This window comes from Melozone crissalis, unplaced genomic scaffold (assembly GCF_028551555.1).
Source record: "Melozone crissalis strain CALT ecotype California unplaced genomic scaffold, PUWL_Pcris_2 ptg000060l_1, whole genome shotgun sequence".
Taxonomy (NCBI): Eukaryota; Metazoa; Chordata; class Aves; order Passeriformes; family Passerellidae; genus Melozone; species Melozone crissalis.
The window spans coordinates 243,885-268,039 of NW_026535838.1; the positions used below are offsets into that span (position 1 = coordinate 243,885).

At 48.3% G+C, this 24,155-nt stretch overlaps 1 protein-coding gene across 7 annotated transcripts in view; it reads right to left on the reverse strand.

The window, feature by feature from the left end:
• Positions 1-24,155, reverse strand: part of PAX5 (paired box 5) — a 134,740-nt gene that overhangs the window by 57,206 nt on the left and 53,379 nt on the right. For 6 of the 7 annotated variants that reach the window (XM_054287591.1, XM_054287589.1, XM_054287587.1 and 3 more), the window contains one exon: positions 3,106-3,235. In XM_054287591.1, coding sequence (XP_054143566.1) covers positions 3,106-3,235 — 130 coding nt within the window. Of the gene's footprint in view, positions 1-3,105; positions 3,236-7,171; positions 7,229-24,155 lie in introns of all 7 variants that reach the window. The other variant, XM_054287584.1, reaches the window with a different exon arrangement.

Here is a 24,155-nt window from a genome sequence, read left to right on the forward strand (position 1 = left end):
TATTGATAGCCTATCAATCCCCTGCCCATCCCAGCCAGAATAGGTGGTGTTTTTGTAGACATTTGTTGGACCTAGCACTTATAACCACTGTTGTGCACCATTTCCCAGCTCCTGATTTTCAGAGATACCTAGCACAGATTAAGGTCCCATGGCAATATGCACCTTATGCTTACAAGGGAGATAGGGTCAATAAATGTGTCTCCTTTTCCAAATTCCCTGTCCCACAAAGGAAACAGGCTGGGTAAAGAGTTGTGACTGAAAATATGACTTATATTATGGGAGAAGATGGAGGAATCTGTCCGGAACTAGAGTGGGAAATGTACCAGCAAGTGTACTGTAATGGACATGCCTTGCACATTACAAAGGGTAGCTTGCTACAGAATCCTTCCTGCTCCTGACAGCCTGCACAGCCCTTTCAGCTCCTCAGGAAGCCTCAGAGCAGGCACTATGACTCAGGCATACAACACGGGCCCAGACTGCGATGAGGATTTCTGGGTGCTTCCAGTGCATGACCTGCACAAAACAATTCCTCTGGCTATTAGAAGGAGGATACGAAAGTATAGCAGATAGACAACTTCCTCCACAAACCTATCAAAAGGCATAGACTTTAGAAGACTCCTGATATGCTCATGTAAATCTAGATTTTATGAATGCTGTTGACAGAAAACTCTACAGCACTTTCAAATTAAAGATATAAATATCCAATATCTTGAAAACTGTGTTCTGTTGTAGCTGTCACTCTGGCACGTTTAAGACTAATGGCAGTTTTTTTCCTAGAACCTGCTGTTCATAAAGCCCACTCCATGTTTTTGAGGAGAACTAGCAAATTTAATATTTGGAACCTTTACTCAAGTGTAGGTAACATCACAGGGAGAACCTCTGTGAAATTCATATTGAATTCTGCAGCATCACCTCTGTAATAGGTTTTACTCTAACAAATGTGATCAATCAGCTCTCAACACTCTAAGGAAGTAGCAATGTCAGACATGCAAGAAGTGCTTAAACCAGGGTAAAGAAAGAACTACCAGCCAAAATAGCTTTTGGCTGAACCTCATGTTGGCCAGGTGTAAATCCTGGATGAGCAGTCCCTTAGAAGACGACAGAGGCTACAGTTAGGTCTCTCCAAAGCCTTCCTTTCTGCAGCCTGAACAATCCCAGCTCTGCCAGCCTTTCCTCACAGCAGAGGTGTTCCAGCCCTCTGATCAAACAGGATGCCTGCTCTGGCCTGGCTGCAGCAGCTCCACATCCTTCCTGTGCTGGGCCTCAGGGCTGGAGGCAGCTCTGCAGGTGGGGTCTCACCTGAGCGGGGCAGAACGGCCCCTCCCTGCAGGTGGGGTCTCACCTGAGCGGGGCAGGGGGGCAGAACGGCCCCTCCCTGCAGGTAAGGTCTCACCTGAGCGGGGCAGGGGGGCAGAACGGCCCCTCCCTGCAGGTGGGGTCTCACCTGAGCGGGGCAGAACGGCCCCTCCCTGCAGGTGGGGTCTCACCTGAGCGGGGCAGGGGGGCAGAGTGCCCACGCTGGGGGCTCAGGCAGCACAGGGGGTTTCTGGCTCCCAGCACTCATGGCCAGGGCAGGGACAGCTCTCACCCACCAGCACCCCAAGCCCTCCTCCCAGGGCTGCTCTGAGTCTGTTTGTCCTCTGGCTGGATCAGTCCTGGGAATAGCCCCACCCCAGGTGCAGCATAAGCATCTGGCCTTTTTAAACTTCATGAGATTCCCATGGGCCACTTCTAGGCATTTTCCAAGTTCCTCTTGGATGGCTCTGTCTTTCAGGGGTGTCATGACACTCTCAGCCTGGTGTCACCTGCAAGTCTGCTGAGGGTACCCATGATCCCTCTGTCTGTGTCATTGATGAAGATATTAGATAATGCTGGTTCCAGCACAGACCCCTGATGGACATATAGATATATCTGTATCAATGCTATATCTCCTCACATCTTACAAGCCACACACCTCCAGAAGCCCCTCTTTCTGTCCATCCATCCATCCATCCATCCATCCATCCCTAGACACCTTTCTTATCTATGAGTCCAACACTCAAACCATCCATTCAGAACCAGACAGATATTGAAAGAAGTCTCTCCCATCCCACTTCAAGCTACACATGTATTTCTTTCACTCTCTAATCTCTTCTGAATTCTCCTAAACTTTGTCAAGAAAAGCTGAAGACTGATACTTTACTGGGTTAAAACAACTTCGTAACAACACTTGTTTTCAAAACTTCTCCTCTGCTGGATGAGATTTTAAGGCATTAAAGACATAGTAATACTTTATAAAAAAGAGTATAATCTTCCACAGTAGCTACAAAATAAAGCATTACATCCAATCTTTGTCAAAACAGAAACTATCCAATGAAATTTGCACCAATTGGACATAGAAGTAACACACTGAGCTAACATTCCTATGAAACACAGAGCCTTAAATTTTAAAAGCCCTCCTTTTTTCTGACTTGCACAGCTAATTTGGGATACAACTTAATAATCAGATTACCATTTGGACAATTCCCTTGCAAGCAATGGGGTCAATCCCAAATAAATAGGTGACCAAAGCATTTATCAGACCCTAGCTATTCCTTGACTCCTGCTCTACACCTGCTGAATAAATGCCGATGATTTGGCATTCCTTGAGCAAACAGCCTTTGGTTTTCATTTAAATGCTCAACTTTAGTGCACGGGTATACTTCAGAAATGGTATAAAATGAGCTTCCAAAATTCAGGCCAGTTTGAACTGTCATAAAAACTCCATCCAGTCAAACATACCAGGTATATTTATGAAAAAATAGCTCCAAAGCCCAAAAGCAGAGGCAAGCATTCTGCTTTCCAGTGACGCGGTGATATTCAAGATGTGCTTTTGGGGTGGAGAGGCACATCTTTTCCTGAACAAGAGGTATGGAGGCTCCATCTCTCAGCTACAAACATACACAAACGATTTACACAAGCCATTCAGCTCTCTTTCAACAAGAGCTCCTATGAAATCACATTCAAAAAGAGACTTTTTGAGCAAATTACTCCACATATGACACAATTCTTCCATAAAGGACCTCATCATGCAATATGAAGGTACAGACAATTCACACTACTTACCAGTGTTTGAAAATCATTTACCTGTGACAATAGGATAGGACTGAGGACCAGGAACACTTGCTCCCAAATCTGCCGAAGTAGGGCTGGTTATATTGGCCTTCATGTCATCCAATCCACCAGCTAGTGAGGCCATGGCTGAGTATTCTGTTGCCTGGAAAAAGAAACAAAAGACATTTCAGTTTAAATAAATTCACTAATCAAGAGCTTTCTTTTGCCTGTGCCAACAGAAAGTAGATGCAATAAAGAACTCAAAAATCCTTTGTTCAGCCAGTGTTAAAGGCACTGCCCATTTACGCTGGGCTTTTCAACATTCAAACTGTTCAATAAGCAGGTCTGTGCTTATCATCAGTGTTCTCAGAAAACACAAGAATAGGTTTTCTTAAAACCAAAGACAAACTCATTAATATGTAACAAGGCATTCCTGAAAGAGGAAAATTTGTAGATTACCTGCCAAGTACAAGCTACTTTCTTGTTAGGAAAATGGTCATGCCTCTTAACCTCCACACTCTCCACATTTCAGTGCTGGCACTTGAGGGGACATGCACTAATGAGAAGGTGGGAACAGGTTTTCCATTCCTCTTTTCTTAGGAATGTTGCATTTCTTCATCATTACAGGAAAAAAGGTATGTATATACAAAGAGTTTGCTTAATGGATGCATTTGTAGATAACAGTTTCTAAATCCAAGTTATTTAAAAATAAAGCACCTGACTGTAGTAAGAACACTGTGTCATTTCCAAATAATTTCCTAATCTCATTACCTGAAAGAGGCTATGGTAAGCAAGCACAGATCTCAGAAATCAGAGTGTTTGTGTCCTATAACCCTGTCTCCATTGCTACAGCACTCTATAGCCAATGAGGCCAATGCATGTATCTAAAGGATGTATATGCATATGGCACAAAGCTTATCTTCATTTGCCCTTTTTCAATGATTTCTTATTGTCAGGATCATTCCCACAAATCTGTGCAGTTTTCTTTCAAAGCTCTCTGTTCCCTGCTATCTGCCCTTTAAGTTTTAGTCCCTTATTTGTGAGATGGCAGTCATGCCCATGTCAACTGGAGATTGACTTCAAATAAAGAACTACAGTGGGAACAGGTAAACTGAAGAGCAGCCACTGTGATGCCAGTCTCTAATGAATTCCTGAAGATTAAGTCAATGCAGAAGCCATGCAGAGGTGAAGAAATGCAGATGAACCCAGGATCACATGGGGGGTTTTGGGGTAACCAAAACAAAACTCAGAAAAACACAGAATCCCAGACTGTTTTGGACTGGAAGGTACCTTAAAGACCAACTTATTATATATGCCCTCTACCATGCAGGGACACTTTCCACTAGACCAGGCTGTTCAAGGCCCCATCCAACCAGGCCTTGTACAGCTCCAGGGATGTGACATCAAAATAAGTTAATTTTTTTTTTAAGGAAACAAAAGCTGATCTGAGTGAATACATCCTCCTCCTTCCCGCAAGTTTCTCTGACAACCCAGCACATAATCTGGTGCTTGCCACTAACTCAGTACTTTAGCCAGGAATACATGCTGGTATCTCTGTAGCTCGGGTCTCACTCAAACAGAAGGTAATTTACATGGATAATCCTGTATTAACAGTTCTGTGTAATAAACATGTTTTTTCTGCAGACACCATTTGCATGAGTTAGGAGTCCAGCCTGTCACATTGAAGGATCCTCCATACAAACCTCTTGCAGATAAGCAAGCTAAATACATTTTACCAGGGACTAGCTGCTGGCCACCCTTGTCCTGCACCCAGTCCATGCATCAGAGTCCTTTGACTTGTCTCCTAGGATCCTACATAACCTTTGCATTAAAGTTGCATTGTTCCTCAGTTCTTTCAGCTCACGCTTCCTCCAACACCCTCTGTGCCCTCACTTTTGCCTTGCCATCACTCACCTAGGCCGTTCTGCCTACCACCACCTCTGACTCATCCCCACTTGTGCTCCTGGGAGAGGACAGCCCTGGGAACCTCCCTCCTCTGCAGAGGATGCTGATAATGGTCCCAGCCTTCCTTCTCCCTGTTAGTGTAATCAAAGCTCCTTCTTCTCATTCAACATGCCACTATAATGCATTTCTCAGCCTTCCCACACCATTCCATGTTTTCCTGAGTCTCCAAGCCCACCTCTCCCCTATGCAGGGTACATGCACATATGGAGGCACTGCTAGATTTTTTCTTTCCCCAAAACCCTAATCTGGCAAAACACTAGAGAAACAATAGCCCTGCAGAGACATCCCAAGCAGCTGGGGATGCACAAGCATGGATGGGCTGGCAGCACAGCAGAGGAAAAACCCGTCCTTGTGTGCTGCTGTTTGGAATTTCTGGTATCTCTAGAAGAGCACACACAAATCCCTGGGGAGGGATGCCTGAATTCACCCATGTTGCTCTATGAAGACTAGAAAATCTCTTTGGATCCTCTCATGAGGAAGATCCACCCCTTCCAACAGGCAGAGAGTGAATGTGGTTTCCCAATTACAACGTGAGAGCTGCACACATGTAGTTTGGGAGGAAGCACCTAGCTGGAATGGGACCCTTGCCACAGGTCACATGAGGGCACTGAGGAAAGAGGTGCACATCCCAAACTACAAACCCAACTGGAACTAGCCTAAGCCCTCAAGTGCAATTCTCAGACACAGGAATACTTAACTCCATAGCTTGCTTCCCTTCAGGAGTCCAAGGAACTGACCCTGGGAGAAATGGGACCAGAGTTAGGACTTTTAACCTGGAAAGACCTGGAAGCACCATGCAAATGAGCCATGAGTAGCCCTCTGAGCTTGGAGAAAGTGACCATTTCTAGTGTCAACCAAGCAGCAACCAGACTGTGGCACAGGTAGCCTGTGCCCTTCCATGTCACTGCACCATAGTGAGTTGGTGCAATATACAGGGGTACAGTCCCAAACCATGGAACATCTGCAGGAGGGACTGGAAGCACTATGGTTGCTCAGCATAGTGTGGACGGAGAGCCCATAGACAAGCAGCACTGCGGTAGGAATGAGCTGAAGGTGTGCAAAATGGAGATTTGGGGTCCTTCCCTGCTTTTGGTCCCAATAACTTCCTGCAGATGGGAGCTGCAGGAAGTCTTTTGCCATGTCTTTTGCCATGGCCCAGCAACTTTTCCCAGAGGTAAGAATAGCGGGATTGTAAAGGATTTTCTGATTTTAAGGGATTTCCCAACTACTTTGCTGTGCCCAGTTCCGTTCTTGGAACGACCATCAGTTAACAGCCACAAGGAGCAAGCACTGACCACTGCTTCCAGCACTGAAGCAGAAATGCAGGCTGAGGGGCAGCCCTTCTGATTGCTGACTCCCCTCTCATCATGCATTCCCAGTGGAGGAGCAACCCCATCACATCACATCCACCTCTGCAGTTATAGTTTGCACCACAAAGCTGCGGGGTCAGGGCCAGCACTGGGCTGGCAGAGCGGCAGTGACCAGCACTTGCCTGTGGGCAGAAAAGGAAACATAGTGCTGCCAACAGCAAGGTACTGCAAGAGGTGATGGTCAGCAGAGGCATCTTCTGGCCTTCAAGGAGTGGGGCATCAGGAGTGCAGAGCAGAGAAGCCTTCACCCTAAAACCACACTATGGGTACTGTCCGCAGCTCTCCTCACTCCCATGGAGGGACCAGGAGACTCTAAAACCCCCTGAAAAAGCAAAAACCTCTCTTACACTGTGGAGTCACAGTGTTTGCTGTTGAACCACTCATGAGGGGTACAGTGGTGACCCCTCTTCCCATTCCTCCCAGGCAGATCTCTTCCTTTCAGGCATCCCATCTGGAGAGGAAAGGAAACCCCAGGGGAAGGCAGCACTCATGGAGCAGCCCCTCACCCCGCGGCCTCACTGAGACCCCTCTGCTGAACCCTTCTGCTGACCCTTCCCAAGAGCTTCTCCAGCTAATTGGGGTGGGAGCAGCAGAAGGGACATCTGATTTGGCTCCTGCACTAGTGTGCTCTCACTGCTGCTGTTGAGAAACAGCCCGGAATGACCATCATGGCCAGGGGTCCCTCCTTGCGCAGCCAGGAAGCCTGACCTTCTGCTTGGTAGGTGAAAAAGCAAGAGACGGGTGTTCATTACCCTAGAAATTACCTGAAAAATGACTGCCTGCGGTTGTACCACGCACTGCCTCATCAGCATGGAGCACCACTGCCATAGCATGGAGGAGAGAAAACACAGACATGTGAAACGAGGTATATATAAAAGAGAGACTGAGAAGGACAAACTGAAAGGAGGGGCAAGACCAGATCTTGTGTGTTCCCCTGCCCTATCCGACTGTGCTCTGGCTCAGCTCTGGCACACAGAGCTGGGGGGAGTGGCTGCAGTGGTGAGGAGAGGAGTAATCTCTGTGTGCCTATTAGCAGCAGCACAAGTTCTCTTGCAGCAGCAGGGTCTGCACAGTCCCCCCCCCATTAGATGCCTCTGCAAAGTGCAAACAGGAAGGTTTCTGCTCTAAATAAAGTTTTGAATCTACCTCCGTTACAAAAGCTTTATTTCTAACTATTAATCCCTTGGAGTGATGATTGTGATAGGCAAATGGTAAGAGAAAGGGTGCAGGAGAGTTTCATAACTGTTTTCAAACCTGCTACACTACAGTAAAGCAGAGAGGCAGATCACAACCAGCTTCACCCTCCACTTTTCCTGGTGAAGATGAATGAGTGTAACACACCGAAAAGTCAACTTACCCTCTGTGTACAAAAATTGTTTCTTTGATATTAACCTGGGATTTTATCCTAAAGTGTCAGGAAAAGATGGACACACAGGAGGGAACAAGGCCGCTCCCTGAAACAGCCTGGCCTTTAGGTACCACTGGGGGAACCTCAGGGAGCTACGAAGCTGGAATGAGCCCTGCAGCAGTGCTGCAGCCCATACTGTGAGAGACAAATGTATCCTATTTTCGCCTCATCCCTTTTGTGGGGCACACATCTCACAATGCTGCTGAAGAGACTGCACCAAGCAAAGACAGAGAAGAGCTGTCTGCTGCACAGGGCAAATGGCCATTAAAATGAGCCAGCTGGGGTCCACTGGGACTTGCACATGTTGCTTTTTTGCGTCTGCTATATATTCCAAATCAGAACACCAGGCAGGCATGAAATAATACCTTCTGTGTTCTCCTGCCCCTGGCACAGCTGCCCCCAGGCCCACGGGGCTGCCCAGGATGCAGCAGCAGCAACAGCAGCAGCTCAACAGGAGTCGAGGCCATCAGTGCAAGGTGCCAGCTTGGGGTTTCAGGGCTTAGTCTGCCTCCTCACTGACCATGTCTCTGCCTCCTTCCTGATAGAGGTGGTGCATCAAGAGCCTTCATTGCCAAAGAAAACCCTGAGGTCCCTGAAAGGCATAATGTAGTCCCACAAATCACATCCACCACACCCCCTGGTCATCCCTGATGGCAGCAGCAAGCCAGACCTCACAACAAATATTTCCAAGTTATCACATCTTAATATTTTTAAATTAATTAATAAATAGAGGCAAAAGTGGCACATGCCAGGCAGGCTGTCCACAGAAACCCACACAGCAGCCTGAAAGGGAAGAAAGGGAAAAATGAAAAAAAAGGGAAAAAATTTGTAATGTTAGATATGGTTCGAAGAGTTTAATCCAAAGCAGCTGTAATTAATCTCCCCAGGCTTTCAGAAACCCAGCAGCGCTTGCAGCTGCAGGCACCACTGCTGCTCTGCCTGGAATTTCATGGGAATGGGAAATCCAGCCTAATGCCCTCCTACTCAGCCACCCAAGATATGGGTGGGAAAGGCTCCTGGAAACCTATACATCAAAGTCTCACCACTGCTGCCTTCCAACCACCACCCCATTTAATAATTTACATTATATTTCCTGTACTGAGCACTGCTGACACCAAACCCAATCCTACTTTGGAGCAAATGTTATTTACATGTCTAACTGGGACCAAACCCCAGTTCCTCTTTGTTTTCAGCCACATTGAGCTCATTGCTGTCTCACAGAACATGGAACTTTGATTTCAACCTTTTTCCCTAAGTTTAAACAGGGTATTTCTGAACCTCCTTTTCACAATACATATATGTTTATAAAAAGTTAACAGCTGTGCTTCATTTTAGCCCAAATCCAATTAGGATTGTACACATCCCCAGACATTCCTTTGAAGGCAGTGAGAATTAGCTTGTGCACCCTGCCATGAACACATTTACCCTCATACTTCAAAATAACTGACCTGTTTTTGACCCAATCTTCACATGATCTGCATAAGGGAAACGATATAATACATTTTACATTTCCACAGTACAATTCATAAGTGGGTGCAGATATTCTCAGATTTTCCAAAGGGACACCCAAATCCAATCTAAATGCCAAGAATTTACCTGTTGTTTTTCTTTTATACATATAAATAGCTGCATTTCCATTCACTCTTTGTTTCTCATTTTCATTTTGTTCTAATATCTGCATGTAAATGTCTGAAAATAGCATCTGTAATTGAAGATTATGAAGTATAGCCAGCTCCTGACAGGCTGCTAAGGAAGATGGATTATCCTCATTTTTCTGTAAATTTTGTCAATTTTGGAATTCATAAGCTATCAACACTGATCAAAATGTGACTGCACAGCTGTGTCAAAGCGGACGGCGCAGCACCGGCGCAGCTCCGAGGACAGCTCTCCCCAGCCGCTCAGCCAGGGGCACACTCTGCAGGAACCCTTCCCAGCTGCCTGCAGTATCTACATCCCAATCACACTGCCCCCTCCACCCCTGAAAAAAAAAATCAAATAAATAAGTAAATTGAAAGTACGCAAATTCTCTGGTGCGCCAATTCAGATCACAAAGCACAATTTATTGCATGTTCTCTCTTTTTATTTATCCCTAAGTAGTAAACACGATTTCCATTCAGGGGGTTCGTTATGTTCCACTCCTACCAGACAATCACAGCACACTTGAGGCAATTGTTTAGCCTCTTCCTCTCAATTTTCCCATTACTGGGAGTAAGTACTGTTGGGACTCTTTAATAGCCCGACTGCAGCCCATATCAATAACAGATGAGGTTTAATCGTCCAACACAAAAATTATTTAGGCTCAGTAAGGACATTCAATGTCATTTGCATAATGGCATTTCTATCCTGAGCACCTAACCCATCGTGCATAAACAAGACCCTGGGACCATAAATAATAATAAATCATGACGTCCATGCTCCTCTTGCTATAATAGGAGCCTCTCCATGTAGAAATTATTTCAGCAGGAAACGGGCACTATAATTTTAAAGACACGTGGCACTGCACAGGCCAGTAAATCACACCCATGCGCACAGTCACGCACACACACGTGCCAGTGAGGCTGCCCACAGTGAACAGCAAAACCCCGTGGAGCAGCAGCACAGAACGCTGCCCGTGCTGGCTGCTGGATATGTTTTTAATATTGTTTCTTAGTCAGAGGTAGCAGGCTGAACAAAAGCAACGCCTGAGTAGTGTGTGCAGTGCCTGGGCATGTGCTCGATGGACCTGTCAGTCTGCCAAATCCCTGCTGGGCAATCCCTCACGCCTGCTGTCCTTGGGTCTCTGGGAAAGTCTGATGGGAAGAGAGCTCCGACCTGCAGATGCCTATGTGGGTGCTTTCCAAGCAAGCCCTCCATGGGCCATTGCAGTCCCCAGTGCCCAGCAGGGGCAGAAATGCCCAGTGGACTCTCTCAGAATCACTGAGGATGAAACGCCCTCTAAGACCTTGAGTCCCACTCTTAACACTGCCAAGGCTGTCACTAAACTATGTCCTCAAGAGCCATAACTTCCTTTGGTTCCAAATTGAAGCCTCCACTGAAAACCACGTAAGGCCAGCCCAAGAGTGGTAAATGTACACAATGAGCTGAGGTGGCTTTCCAGATTTCAGCCTCACCTCACCACTAACAAGCACCTGGATGAACAGCAACAGCAACACCACCACAGTGCCAAAGCCAACCTCTGTTTCTAACAGGATTTACTAGTTTCAACATCACATATTTATTCTCAACAACTCCAGCACCTCTGTGTAACACCAAAAATTGCTGGGTCTCCTGCAGGACACAAAATGATAGGATGACTCACCCAAGCCTCCACCCACCCTCATCAGCACTGCCCAATCCTGCAGAGGCCCTTCATTTCTGTCTCCATGCCAGAGCCTCCCAGTTCAGTTTCTGCTGAGAAAAGCAGAAACTCCAGATTTTGTAGAAGCCTGCTCCCAGTTTCAGTGTTGCAACACCAGTGCCTGCAACTGCCCCAACTCCCTCCAATTTCTTCCCTCCAGTCCTCCTCTCTCCAGCCTTCCTCTTCCTCCCTCAGCTACCCTCTCCTGCTTTCCCCGTAAACTTACATGGGGCATTTCTCTTCTTCCCCTGTTTCCTGCCCTCTCCTCAGCACCTGCCCTTTCCCTGCACCTGTTCTCAGCCCAGCACAAACTGAATTTTCTCAGCAGCCTCCACCATCCTATGTGCAATGCTAAAAAGGAGGCACCCAATCAAGAGGTGAGACACACAACTGAAATAAGCGTACAACAATCCACCCTGGTGGAAAAGCAGTTTACTTTTTGTAAACCCAGCACAAAATTCAGTCTTTTATGCTGCTAGTTGCTACAAGATATTGTCAAAAAAATGCTGTTTCTCAGGACGGGAACTGGACACTTTCCCTCTCAATACTAACATTTTCAGCCAGAGGAGGAAGGAAAAGGTACAATCCTCGATCATGGTGGTTCCTCTACTTCCACTGAAGCACTAAGCATGACTGTGCAGAAAAGAAAACACAACCCTCAGCACAGTGAATTATTTCCTCATGGAGAAATATGAATCAGAAATGTGAATGCCCTCTGAGAATGCATGAGGCTGGCACCAATATTGCCAGACCTTCAATCCATCCCACTGATGGCTCTTGACACTTGAGAAGCCTTGTGCAAATTTTCAAGAACACTTGGTATTTGTGTAATGCTTTCACATGAACTACCCAAATGTGTTTCGCAACTGCCATCTGAGAATCCTGTTTTAGCATTTTTTGTATCATACTAAGCGTTGTGTACAATAAACTGGTCTCAAAGTGGTAGATTACCAGGGTGCAAGCCTCACAGGCAGCCAAGGCCCCTGCAGTCACTGTACCTACAAAGGCACCAAACCCTCACGCAGGGGAAAGCCAACAGAGAAAGCCACAGAGTTTGCTGTTTTCTGGCACGTCGCAAAGTTCAAGCTCAACTAATCCACGTCAACCCATGAACTCCTGTATTTCAAAGCCAAACACTAAGCCAACACACATTCTTCATTCTCCAAAAGACTTTTGCTTTTCCTGTTGGTGCCCCTTGGAGTCTCATTATCCTGTGGAGGTCAGGAGCCTTCTGCCTTCGATTTTTGGGGGGTAAACTTTCCCTACCATGCTGAATTCCCCATCAAATCCCCATCAAATTCATCAATATAGAACTGATCTTATTTTCTAAAAAAAGGGCAAAAACAAACTAAAAAAAAAACCACATTAAACAAAACCCCCATAGTTTTCCAAAGCTTTCCTTTCATTTCTTCACCTTCACCTGAACTAGAATAGTAAAGGGCCACAGTATTGCAAGCCAGTTTTCAGTACAGTGTGTTTATGGAAAAGACAGAAATCTTAAAGATCTTTTCCAATCTGCATGATTGTGTGGTTCCATGCCTGGAGAGGTAGGAAATATAGGAAAAAGTAGGATATTAGGGAAAAAAAATATTACAGAAAGGTTTATAAGTCATTGGAACAGGCTGCCCAGGGAAGTAGTGGTGTCACTATCTCTGGAAGTGCTCAAAAACATGTGGGTATGGGTGAGGACAGGGTTCAGTGATGAATATGGTGGTGCCACTGGGCTGACAGATGCACTTGATCCTAAAGGTCTTTTCCAACCTTAACAAGTCTGTGATTCTATAAGTGCAAATGTTGTTTTCAGAAGCCTTATGCATCACTTTCTGATTACATGTCCTTGAAGGCATGGGATTAGAAAGGCAGCAGGAACTGAACAAACCAGGCACTGACAGCAGGCAAAGTGACTGGCTTGGATATCTTAACCAGAGTGTTTTGTCCTGAAAACAGAAAGTGCCACGATGGCTGCTGGGAATGTGGAGTGGGGGAGATGCCCCTTGCCCTTCATGCATGCTGCAGGCATGCCTCACGCCAATGGAGGCCCCGGGCAAGGGAGCATCAGGGGAGCGATGCAGTGCTTGCTTTGGGCAGGGAAATGGGCTCCTCACCTTCAGAAATAGACCTATGAACAACAGAAATTGTTCGCGTATTGGTATGAAAAATTAAGCAAAACAGAGACAAGCTGACAAGTCAGGGTCAGCCCATGAGGTGCTGGTTCCAATAAAGAGACTGTCTGATGGCACACAGAGCCTATTGCTGCTGGACACCCCATCAGCATGACAGGCTTCAGTGATGGACCCTCTATACAGAAGAATCATCAAAGACAACACATTTTAGTGAAACATTTCAGTTGCTATCAAAATATTTTCTATTGCAAAGACAGGTCCAGCCAGGCACACTGGCATTGTAATAGTCACTATTCTTCCGCTAAAACTGCAGAAGACACCTGGGCACCACACACGCCGCCGTGGGGAATCACCACGAGCAAACAGCCTCAGGCAACCAGAAGGGAGCTCACCGCCGGTATGACCTGAGTACCTCTTCCACCCCAAAAGCTACTCCAGCTCTTATGACAGAGAGCTATTTAGGGTTATATTTTCAAATATATATTTTTTCAAAATTTTTTTTAATTTTTTTTTAATATATATTTTTTCAAAATTTCCTCTCCAGTCACAAGAACCAGAAAAGAACCACTTGAACAAAAAGACAGACACAGGAGCTGTGCAGTCAACAAAATCTCCCACTGTTATCAAGCCTCACAGTTTGACAATGCCTGAAAGTCATTCATCAGGTACATAATCTGATGACAATCTCTTGTGTAACATAATTTAATTCATTACTTAGTCCTGTGTTGCAATTATTTGGAGAGGTCCTAACAAGCAGTGAAATACTCCAATCCTAACAGAGCATCTGACAAGTGCAGCTCTTATGCCTGGCTCCACTCCGTAACTCCTTTTCCAGGAATGCACTCCTCACCTCCAGGACTTTGTTCTCCCTCAGCCCGTAGTGAGTGACTTGTCTGGACTGACAGGGACCTGAGGTCAGCCCTGAGCCTGAAGGGGATTTTGCAGGAGAAACCCTTGCCTCTCCCATGTTGCCCTTATTTCATTCCATTCTCAGGGTGAGAGGAGCAGAGCTGAAATCATGCCCCTACATGTTAATCTACTCTCTTAGTGCAGGAGCTCTCTCCTTTCAGGTTTTGGGTTTGGGGTTTGTTTATTTGTTTGTTTGTTTGTTTTTTGTTTGGGAAAATCTGCTGCAAAAAACAAAATCTAAGCAGCCACTATTCATATGAGCAGTGAGGAATTTTGAATCAGTCCCTTTTGTCTGGAACTGGCTTAGCTCTGCAGCTGCTTTTTGTCATCATTCAGACACTGGTGTAGGTTGTTTTGTTCAACTCCATACTAAAAAAAAGGCAACTCAAAACTATGGCACTCTTCTGAAAACCCAGCCTCTGCACTGTGCAAGTTTCTCAGACTCCTTGGCACTGCATGCCAAACAATTCTCCATCTCATCCTATACCCTGCTGCCCTTCCTCTAACCACAGTTTTCATTGAGGCCGCACCAAAGTTTTCCTTAAACACATAATAACAACTGGAATGAACACAGTGGGTGAGCAGAAAGGGAGTGCTACCACCCTCTGAGATCCCTCAAAACTCCCAGAGTTGTCCATCCTTTTTTATGAAGCTAACATAAACATAGAGAGGTTGGTCCATTTTGACATAACTGGCCAACTAGTGCTGTTACATGGCATTGTCTGAGATTGGTGAAGGACCTTGCTTATCTCTCTAAACTAAAAAAGAAAAAAAAAATTATAGCAAAACACATAATAAACAATGAGATGCAATTGCTCAATGCCAGTTCCCAAATTTCATGCAAATGTGAACACTTCTATCAAGATAACAAGTGGGGAAAGTTTTTTTTAGATTTCCTACCTCTCTATCACACTTAGAAGACACAGAAAATCTTCTGGAGGAGATCACTGGCTGCCTTTGCAAGATGTTGTGTTCTATGCAGTCACTAAGCTCTGACAGTAAAACCAGTGGAAGGTGCTGAGATGAAACTTTGTGTCTGGAAAAACATCCCCTTCCAGCATTACCCAACAAAAACAGTGCTGTGGCTGCAATTTCCAAACATTTTTTCGAGGTGTTGGGGGTTAGGATTTTTCCCTTTTGTTTCTTTCATGGAATTTTACCCCAGCTGTTGCTAAGAGAGAATAACGAGTGGTGTTTAAGAAACAAAAGAAATGGCCAAGGTGGGGGAGAATGTGGCTGGCTACTTTCTTACCTGGGGCGGGGGGGGGGATGTTTTTCTTAGGAGGGCAGAAATGTGAGATTTTGGCAGGGGGCTGGGGACTGGGCTCAGCCCTCTCACTCTCAACACTGGAGGGGAGAGAGGCCCTGCTTGCTGTGGGGAGAATTCACCGCTTGCACAGGCTTCTCCTACCGTGAGGGAAGCCCTGCTCGAAAGAACAGCCATTGCACTGGGACCTCTTTAACACCCAACCTCACTAAAGAACAGACCCTCACCACCCACTTAGTGCCTCAGGGGAAACCCGGGGACCCTGAGGCCTCCCAGGGAGCCTCTCCCTGCCCTCTTTGGGAGCGCAGCTGCGGCGGCCAGGCCCGCTCCGGGTTTCTCACTACAGTGTAACCCAGCACCTGATACATTTCATTTGCTACTCTGGAGTCAGCTCTTCCATGCCGTCCCACCAGCTACTACGAGGTTCTGCTGCAATGCCTTTTCTATCCAGCCTGCCCGCCATTACCCCATGAGGGAGAGGCGGCCGAGCTGGCGCCAGAGCGCCCCCTGCAGGCGCGGAGGAATCGCGGCGCCCCCTGCCGGCCGGGAGCCACCGGCGCCCCTGCTGGCCGTGCCCGGAACTGCACCGGGGGGGAAAAGTGCCGAGAGAGGCGGAAACTGGGAATGGGACTGGGACTGGGACTGGGACTGGGATTGGGAATGGGAATGGGATTGGGAATGGGAATGGGACTGGGACTGGGACTGGGACTGGGACTGGGATTGGGAATGGGAATGGGACTGGGAATGGGACTGGGAATGGGAATGGGACTGGGAATGGGACTGGGACTGGGACTGGGACTGGGAATGGGAATGGGACTGGGAATGGGACTGGGAATGGAATGGGACTGGGACTGGGAATGGGACTGGGAATGGGAATGGGAATGGGACTGGGACAGGGAATGGGACTGGGAATGGGAATGGGACTGGGACTGGGAATGGGACTGGGACTGGGAATGGGAATGGGACTGGAAATGGGACTGGGACTGGGAATGGGAATGGGAATGGGAATGGGAATGGGACTGGGAATGGGATTGGGAATGGGAATGGGACTGGGAATGGGACTGGGAATGGGACTGGGAATGGAATGGGACTGGGACTGGGAATGGGACTGGGAATGGGAATGGGAATGGGACTGGAAATGGGACTGGGACTGGGAATGGGAATGGGAATGGGAATGGGAATGGGACTGGGAATGGGATTGGGAATGGGAATGGGACTGGGAATGGGACTGGGACTGGGAATGGGAATGGGAATGGGACTGGGAATGGGAATGGGACTGGGACTGGGATTGGGAATGGGAATGGGAATGGAATGGGACTGGGAATGGGACTGGGACTGGGATTGGGAATGGGAATGGGAATGGGAATAGGAATGGGACTGGGAATGGGAATGGGAATGGGAATGGGAATGGGACTGGGATTGGGACTGGGAATGGGACTGGGAATGGGAATGGGACTGGGAATGGAATGGGAATTGGAATGGGACTGGGACTGGGACTGGGACTGGGACTGGGACTGGGAATGGGAATGGGAATGGGACTGGGAATGGAATGGGACTGGGAATGGGACTGGGACTGGGACTGGGAATGGGAATGGGAATGGGATTGGGAATGGGAATGGAATGGAATGGGAATTGGAATGGAACTGGGACTGGGACTGGGAATGGGAATGGGAATGGGAATGAGACTGGGACTGGGACTGGGAATGGGAATGGGAATGGGAATGGGAATGGGACTGGGAATGGGAATGGGAATGGAAATGGAAATGGGACTGGGACTGGGAATGGGAATGGGAATGGGACTGGGAATGGGAATGGGAATGGGAATAGGAATGGGACTGGTAATGGGAATGGGAATGGGACTGGGACTGGGACTGGGAATGGGAATGGGACTGGGAATGGGAATGGGAATGGGAATGGGACTGGGACTGGGACTGGGAATGGGAATGGGACTGGGATTGGGAATGGGACTGGGAATGGGACTGGGAATGGGAATGGGACTGGGATTGGGAATGGGAATGGGATTGGGAATGGGAATGGGACTGAGGTTTTGCGTCAGTGGGTCTGATGTTCTGGCTGGGACTGGGTGTCCAGTTCTTTTAATTATTGTTGTCAGGGTTGTTTGTTCACTTTGTTATACGCATACATAGAACTGCTTTGCCTTGTTATACACATAAAAGAACTGCTATTCCTTTTCTCATATCTTTGTCTGAAAGCCCCTTAATTTCAAAGTTCTAACACTTTGCAGGGAAGGAGGTAATATTCTTTCTATTCTGAAGGAGGTTTCTGCCTTCCTTGCAAACACCTGTATTTCAAACCAAGACACCAGGTTCTCAGGGAAAAAGCTCTCCTCCTGAGCAGCATCCTCGTCCCTGAGGAGCTTCCAGAGCAGGGGAGAGCTGGTGTGCCTTTGCCAGCTGCTGACCATGTCACATGCCACCCACATTCCCTCTGCACAATGTGGGAGCCTGCCAGGGGGAGAAGACATCCCTCCAGTTAATGCAGAGCAAAGAGAAAAGAGACAAGGACAAAGGAGATGTGTGAGCACAAGCCACAGCAAGGCTGGCCTTTCCTTTAACTTACGAATTTGTATTTTTACATATAGTCATATTTGAGAGCAGTTGGGAGGAGAAAAGGGCAAGGTAATAACCAGGAATACAATGCAATTCTCAAAGGAGCTGTCTGCCTTGGTATTTTGGGATTCCTCCTATTTGATGGGTCAAAGGGAGGAGGAGGTGACAAGGACTCCCCTGTGTAAGAAAAGAACTCAAACTCAGCAACCCTGGGGACAGAGGCAGTCCCCAGACAAAGCCATGTAAGCTGGGGGATGTAGCCCAGCAACCCCATTGCTCAGACTAGGAGAGAAGCATCATTTGCATCAGCTCCAGCCATCACTGAGGCTTCCCTAACACCTAACAGGCACTTTGAGAGACCCAGCCTTTCCAATTCACCCTGAAATCCCTGAAACGTGCGTGCTGTTACTCTTCCCCAGATGACTGCCACCACAGCAGGGTGTGTGCAATGAAACCCCAGCTCTCTCCTCTTCCAGAGCTTCTCTTCAGCATGGTCATGCTCCCAAGGCATTGCAGACAGCAGGAAATGCTCCCTGTCACCTTCTGGAAAGGTCCACAGGAGAAATCCTGACCCCAGGATGCCCATTACCTCCGACCAGGTGGGGAAGCTGGTCAGCACCTGCTCCCACCAGGAGCGTGCTCTGGGGAGGGGCACTGAGTGCAGGGGGAGAAGGGTAGCCCTGTCTCTGTGCCAGACAGGAGAGTGGGCAGCCCCTGGATTGCCCACCTGCCCCTCTTCCCACCCCTCCTGCTCCCTCCCAGACCAGCCATTTCAACTGCAGACCCCCCCAACATCCTCAGCTGCCCCGAAAGCGGCGCGGCTGCTTTTCACAAGGATCATGTTGATGCAGGAAGACGTTTGCTGGGTACACGGCTCCTGTCATGCTCCTTCCCCAGAAAACTCTGCCTCCACAGCCCTACTGTCACGCAGAATACACACAGGTGTCATACAATAGAATCTGCTGTGACTGTCACCGCCCAGCACAGCCTGACATAACATGGTGGCACACGCACAGAAATCCTTGCGGTCTTCAGCAGCTCATGCACAAAAATATGCTCACAAGGAAGGGCGAAGGAGTGGGTGTGCAAAGAGGAGGGACTGGCCAAAGGAGCTGTGCTTTCTGCTGCTATTTTAGAAGAAAAGCCTTTTCACTCACTCAAAAAGAAAGAAAGAAAAAAAAAAAAAGTTGATTTTAGCAGTAAGAAACACTATGGCAGGCTTCTTTCTCCTTTTTCATTGTAAACCAGAGCAGAGCCAAAGAAGGTGGTGCACCCCTCTGCATCCCCAGCAGTGCAATGAAGGGACACAGGGCTCAGAGAAGACACTCTGTCCTGAGGAGCCTTCAGGAGCCACAGGGGTTGCATGGAAGCATCTGAGACAGACGGTGGAGCTCTGTCAGACACTTTTGCTGAATAACTCGACGATGCTGAGCTGGAGACAGCAGCTGACAGCACAGTCCTCAGGCTCAAAGGGCTTTGTGCATAGAGCAGCTCTAGGAAAACACCTCCTGCAAGGAGATGGGGTAAGCGCCACTGTCATCTTCCTGAGGTTGCTGCAGTGTCACAGTGAAGCACTCCGTTTTGCAGCTCAGTACTGGCCCTCCCATCTTTTACCTGTTTAGTTTTTACTGTTATTGAAAGGTTCTACTGGACAAGAAAAGCTATTGCCAGCCTGAGATTTCCTTCTGAGCAACCCTCCAAGGGCACAGCTGGCTGGCAGAGCGGGCACGGTGGGTGCGGGCACGCTCCCGCAGCACACCCGTGCATCACCCGGCGGGAGCGGCGCGCTCCCTGGCCCGGCACAAGCAGCAAGCCCAGCGCCCAGGACTCGGCGGCGGCACAAGGGGCCCGCCCGTCCTGCGGCCGGCAGGAGCGCGGCTCTGTCCCCGCACGTCCCAGGGGTCGCGGGGCCGGCGCTCCCAGCTGCTGTCCCCGCGCCCTCCTGCCCGCCCGCGCCCCACGCCCTTTCCATTCGGGAGAGCTATTGATCTGCTGGCAGCAATGGCCTGGATAATTAGCCAGGAATTAGGGTTTCTATTACAGCCAGGAGGCTGCCCCAGCTGATTTATCACCTGAATAATTTACTGTGATTGAAAGGAAATTAAAATGAACTCCATTTGACAACTGCGCTTTTATGGGCTTTAGTGAAGACTCAAAAGCCAAATTAATAGCCTGATGTTGTTTGATAGTCTACTGAGAGTAAATATGGGAAGGTTTTTTGCCTCCTGATGTGCTCTTCTAGGCTTGATTTTAGAGCTGGGATTTTCTTCCCCTCCCACCAGTAAGGCTGCAGCCTGGAACAAGGGAGATTTCAGCTGCAAAAGCCATAGAACTGCCCTTACTCCTCTCCACCCTCCCTCTCATTCTCTCTTGTGTGGGTACAGAGGATCACAGGGTCAGCAGATTGGGGATGAGCAGGCAGCCCCTGGCCCAGCACCAGCAGCCAGGGCTGCCAGCAGGATGGCCTGAGAGAAGGGAAGGCACAGGGGCAACGCAGCCCCCCACAAACCCATCCTGCATCCCTCAGCCCCTGTCACCATCCACAGAATCACCCTGCATCCCTCAGCACCCACAAACCCATCCTGCATCCCTCAGCACCCACAAACCCATCCTGCACCCCTCAGCCCCTGTCACCACCCACAGACCCATCCTGCATCCCTCAGACCCCTATAACCACCCACAGACCCATCCTGCATCCCTCAGCCCCTGCCATCACCCACAAACCCATCCTGCATCCCTCAGCCCCCTATGACCATCCACAGAATCACCCTGCATCCCTCAGCACCCACAGACCCATTCTGCATTCCTCAGCCCCTGTCACCACCCACAGACCCATCCTGCATCCCTCAGCCCCTGTCACCACCCACAGACCCATCCTGCATCCCTCAGACCCCTATAACCACCCACAGACCCATCCTGCATCCCTCAGCCCCTGCCATCACCCACAAACCCATCCTGCATCCCTCAGCCCCCTATGACCATCCACAGAATCACCCTGCATCCCTCAGCACCCACAGACCCATCCTGCATTCCTCAGCCCCTGTCACCACCCACAGACCCATCCTGCATCCCTCAGCCCCTGTCACCACCCACAGACCCATCCTGCATCCCTCAGCCCCTGTCACCCCCCAGACCCATCCTGCATCCCTCAGCCCCTGCCATCACCCACAAACCCATCCTGCATCCCTCAGCCCCTGTCACCCCCCAGACCCATCCTGCATCCCTCAGACCCCTATAACCACCCACAGACCCATCCTGCATCCCTCAGCCCCTGCCATCACCCACAAACCCATCCTGCATCCCTCAGCCCCCTATGACCACCCACAGAATCAGCCTGCATCCCTCAGCCCCTGTCACCCCCCAGACCCATCCTGAATGCTGGGCTGCATCCCACCATGGCCCAGGGTGCTGCCCCTGCAGCGCCGTGTCCTCCTCCCCACTGCAGCCTGCACTCCTGGGGAGTGGGCAGAGCATTGCCAGCTGCTGCTTCACCCTTCTTTGTCGTCATTGTTTCTCAATTGTATATTTGTGGACATTTATTGAGTCACATATTATTGTTTCCTTTTCCTTTTCAACTTGCTTTTCATGTAGCACACCATGTAATGCAGCCATGGTGAAGAGCTTGCCTCAGAATGCTCAAGTCATTCCGGCAAGTGGCAGATTGAGAAAATATTTAGTTCCTCAAACTATCCATGAATAATTTTCATAATTTTCACTGTTTCTGGACAACATGAAGTTTTGGGAAGACACAAACAAATATTAGCTCTGCATTTCTCAATAAAAGTGTCAGAGTATTTTCAGATGCTCAACAGCCTCTATCTACCCAAAGGTTTCCCAAGGAAAAGCATATTTCTCATGCTCTGGGGACCAGGATCCAGCATGCAGTCCTGCAGCTCACAGAATCATTTCATGGATTGCATTGGGAGCAAGATCATCTTATTTCAATACCCCTGGCATAGGCAGGGACACATTTTAGTAGATTAATTCCTTCCTTCTGCTTGTCCAATAGCTGCACTTTTGGAGTGAGTCCTCCTAAAACAGAAATGCCTTATATTTTCTGGCTTCACTAGAATTTTCCATTATTCCCAAAGATCAAACTCCAGTACTGTAAGGGGGATTGTATATCTCACTCCTCTCAGAAGTTGCATTCCAGCTGCTCCTAGCAAAAAAACCCAAGATTCCTCTTTCGAAGTTGGAGTGTACTTAGGCAGAAAGCAAAACCTGAAGATTTTCAAAAGAAGTTTATGCCCCTCTCTTGGTCAATTCAGAGAACTTCTTTGGTGCAGCTCTCTCTGCAGCAGGTTTCAACTTCATACAGTTCTTCCACATTTTCCAAATCATAAGTAATTCTGGGGGGATTCCTTGGCTATCTAAATTTCATTAGTTACCCAAATTCCATCTGCCTGTCTCCAGATTCACATTTATCTGCACTCTGTGTCATGAATAGTGTTACTATGTGTTTGCCAGGTTACTGGTTTCTGTGTGAGCACAGAATATGTGAAAATACCAAAAAATTTTAACCAGAAATCAATCTGAGAACAGATATTCTGTTTAGTTCAAGCTTAAAGAAGCGGGAAAGCACCAGCACAGGCCTAGGAATTATTTGCTATTAGCAGCAGGCAGTTATCTTCTTAGCTGGTGACCTACATAGTGTTGAATCTGGTCACATCATGTTATGCCTCATTATGGCCCTGATCTAAACTTTATTGGAGTCAATAGAAATATTCCTCTTGGCTTCAATGAGTATTCGATTGGACCCATGTGAGAAACTGAAAGTACAAAAGAATCCATTTCTGTTGTGGGCAGAAATCCAGCATGGATAATTCCTTTCTTTATTCTGAGAAAATTAACGCACTGTCTCTCCCATTGCATTGAGCCAATGCAGCTGTATATCCTTCACCCTGCATTTTTCACCAGTAGATGCATTAATCCCACTCTCACAGCCTTCACAAGCACACTGGTCCATGGCCCTGGGCCTGCCCCCTGCCTGCTCCAATGGGGCTCTCCTGCTCTTGTCCAGCCTCCCAGACCTGAGGGACTGCCCTGGGTCTCCAAGAATGTCTCCTGTCTTGGTCAGTGCTTTCACTGGAGAATTGCCCGAGTCAGCAGTTCACAAAACAGATGGCACAGCCTTGGCAGTCTGGGACAATTTCCCAAAGGTGCAGTGGAGAACTCCTCCATCCTTCTGGCTGGAACCAGAGGAAGCCATTGGAGGATAATGCCCCCACACAGTCAGACAGAGGGGTTTGCTGAGGACAGCCAGTGCTTCCCGTTCCTCCAGGTCTTAATGGACAATAAGCACTGGAAAATTTGCCACTCAGTGTTGCAACTCTCTGCACAGGAGGAGTGCCAGTTGCAGATAAAGTCTGACCATGAACAATGACGGTTGCCTGCAGTAGAGGCCGGGCTGAAGTGTGCTGGTCTGACACAGGTATAGGTGCAGAGCACAATCTCGGGCCCGGCAGACGGGTAAAAGCCACTCCTGGTTTGGTTGTTCCAAGGGAATCTGGGGTGTTGGCACCACCAACAGCCCTCCCTGCGGGCACTGCAGAGCCAGCACACTGCGGAGCAGCAGCGCCCATGCACACGCACACACACAGAGCACAGAGAGAGTAGGAGCTGCTGTGAAGGCTTGCCTTTCCCAGGGTCTAACAACTACAAGGTCTGGCATCACAAGCTTCCAGGCACTGTTCCTGCAGAGGGATGAGACACACAGAGCTGGCACACAGCAGCCGTGTACAGAGTGGCAGTGCAACACTGGTGTAGCAAACATACCACTATGTGCCTTTCCATACCCGTGCCCAGAAATAAGTGAAATCACTCTTCTGTGAGCATTTGCAGCCTGTGCAATGTAATAATGGCCTGTTTGCAGAAAATGAGCACAAAAGGGCATAAACATAGGAGAAAGTCCTTCATTCTTATGAATTCCCTTAACAGAAGCATTCATTTTTATAGGAGGGCTCTGTTAGGGGGAGGTAGGCCAGAGTGCTTCTCAGTACTGGCTTTATGTCATGGTTCCTCCCCACGACACATGGACATGAAAGGACTTGGTGCTGTTTGCACAGACACCGCTCAGCCCCTGGCTCCCTCTGCCATGAAAACTGCATGTTTTTCATGTCCCACACAGGCAGGGA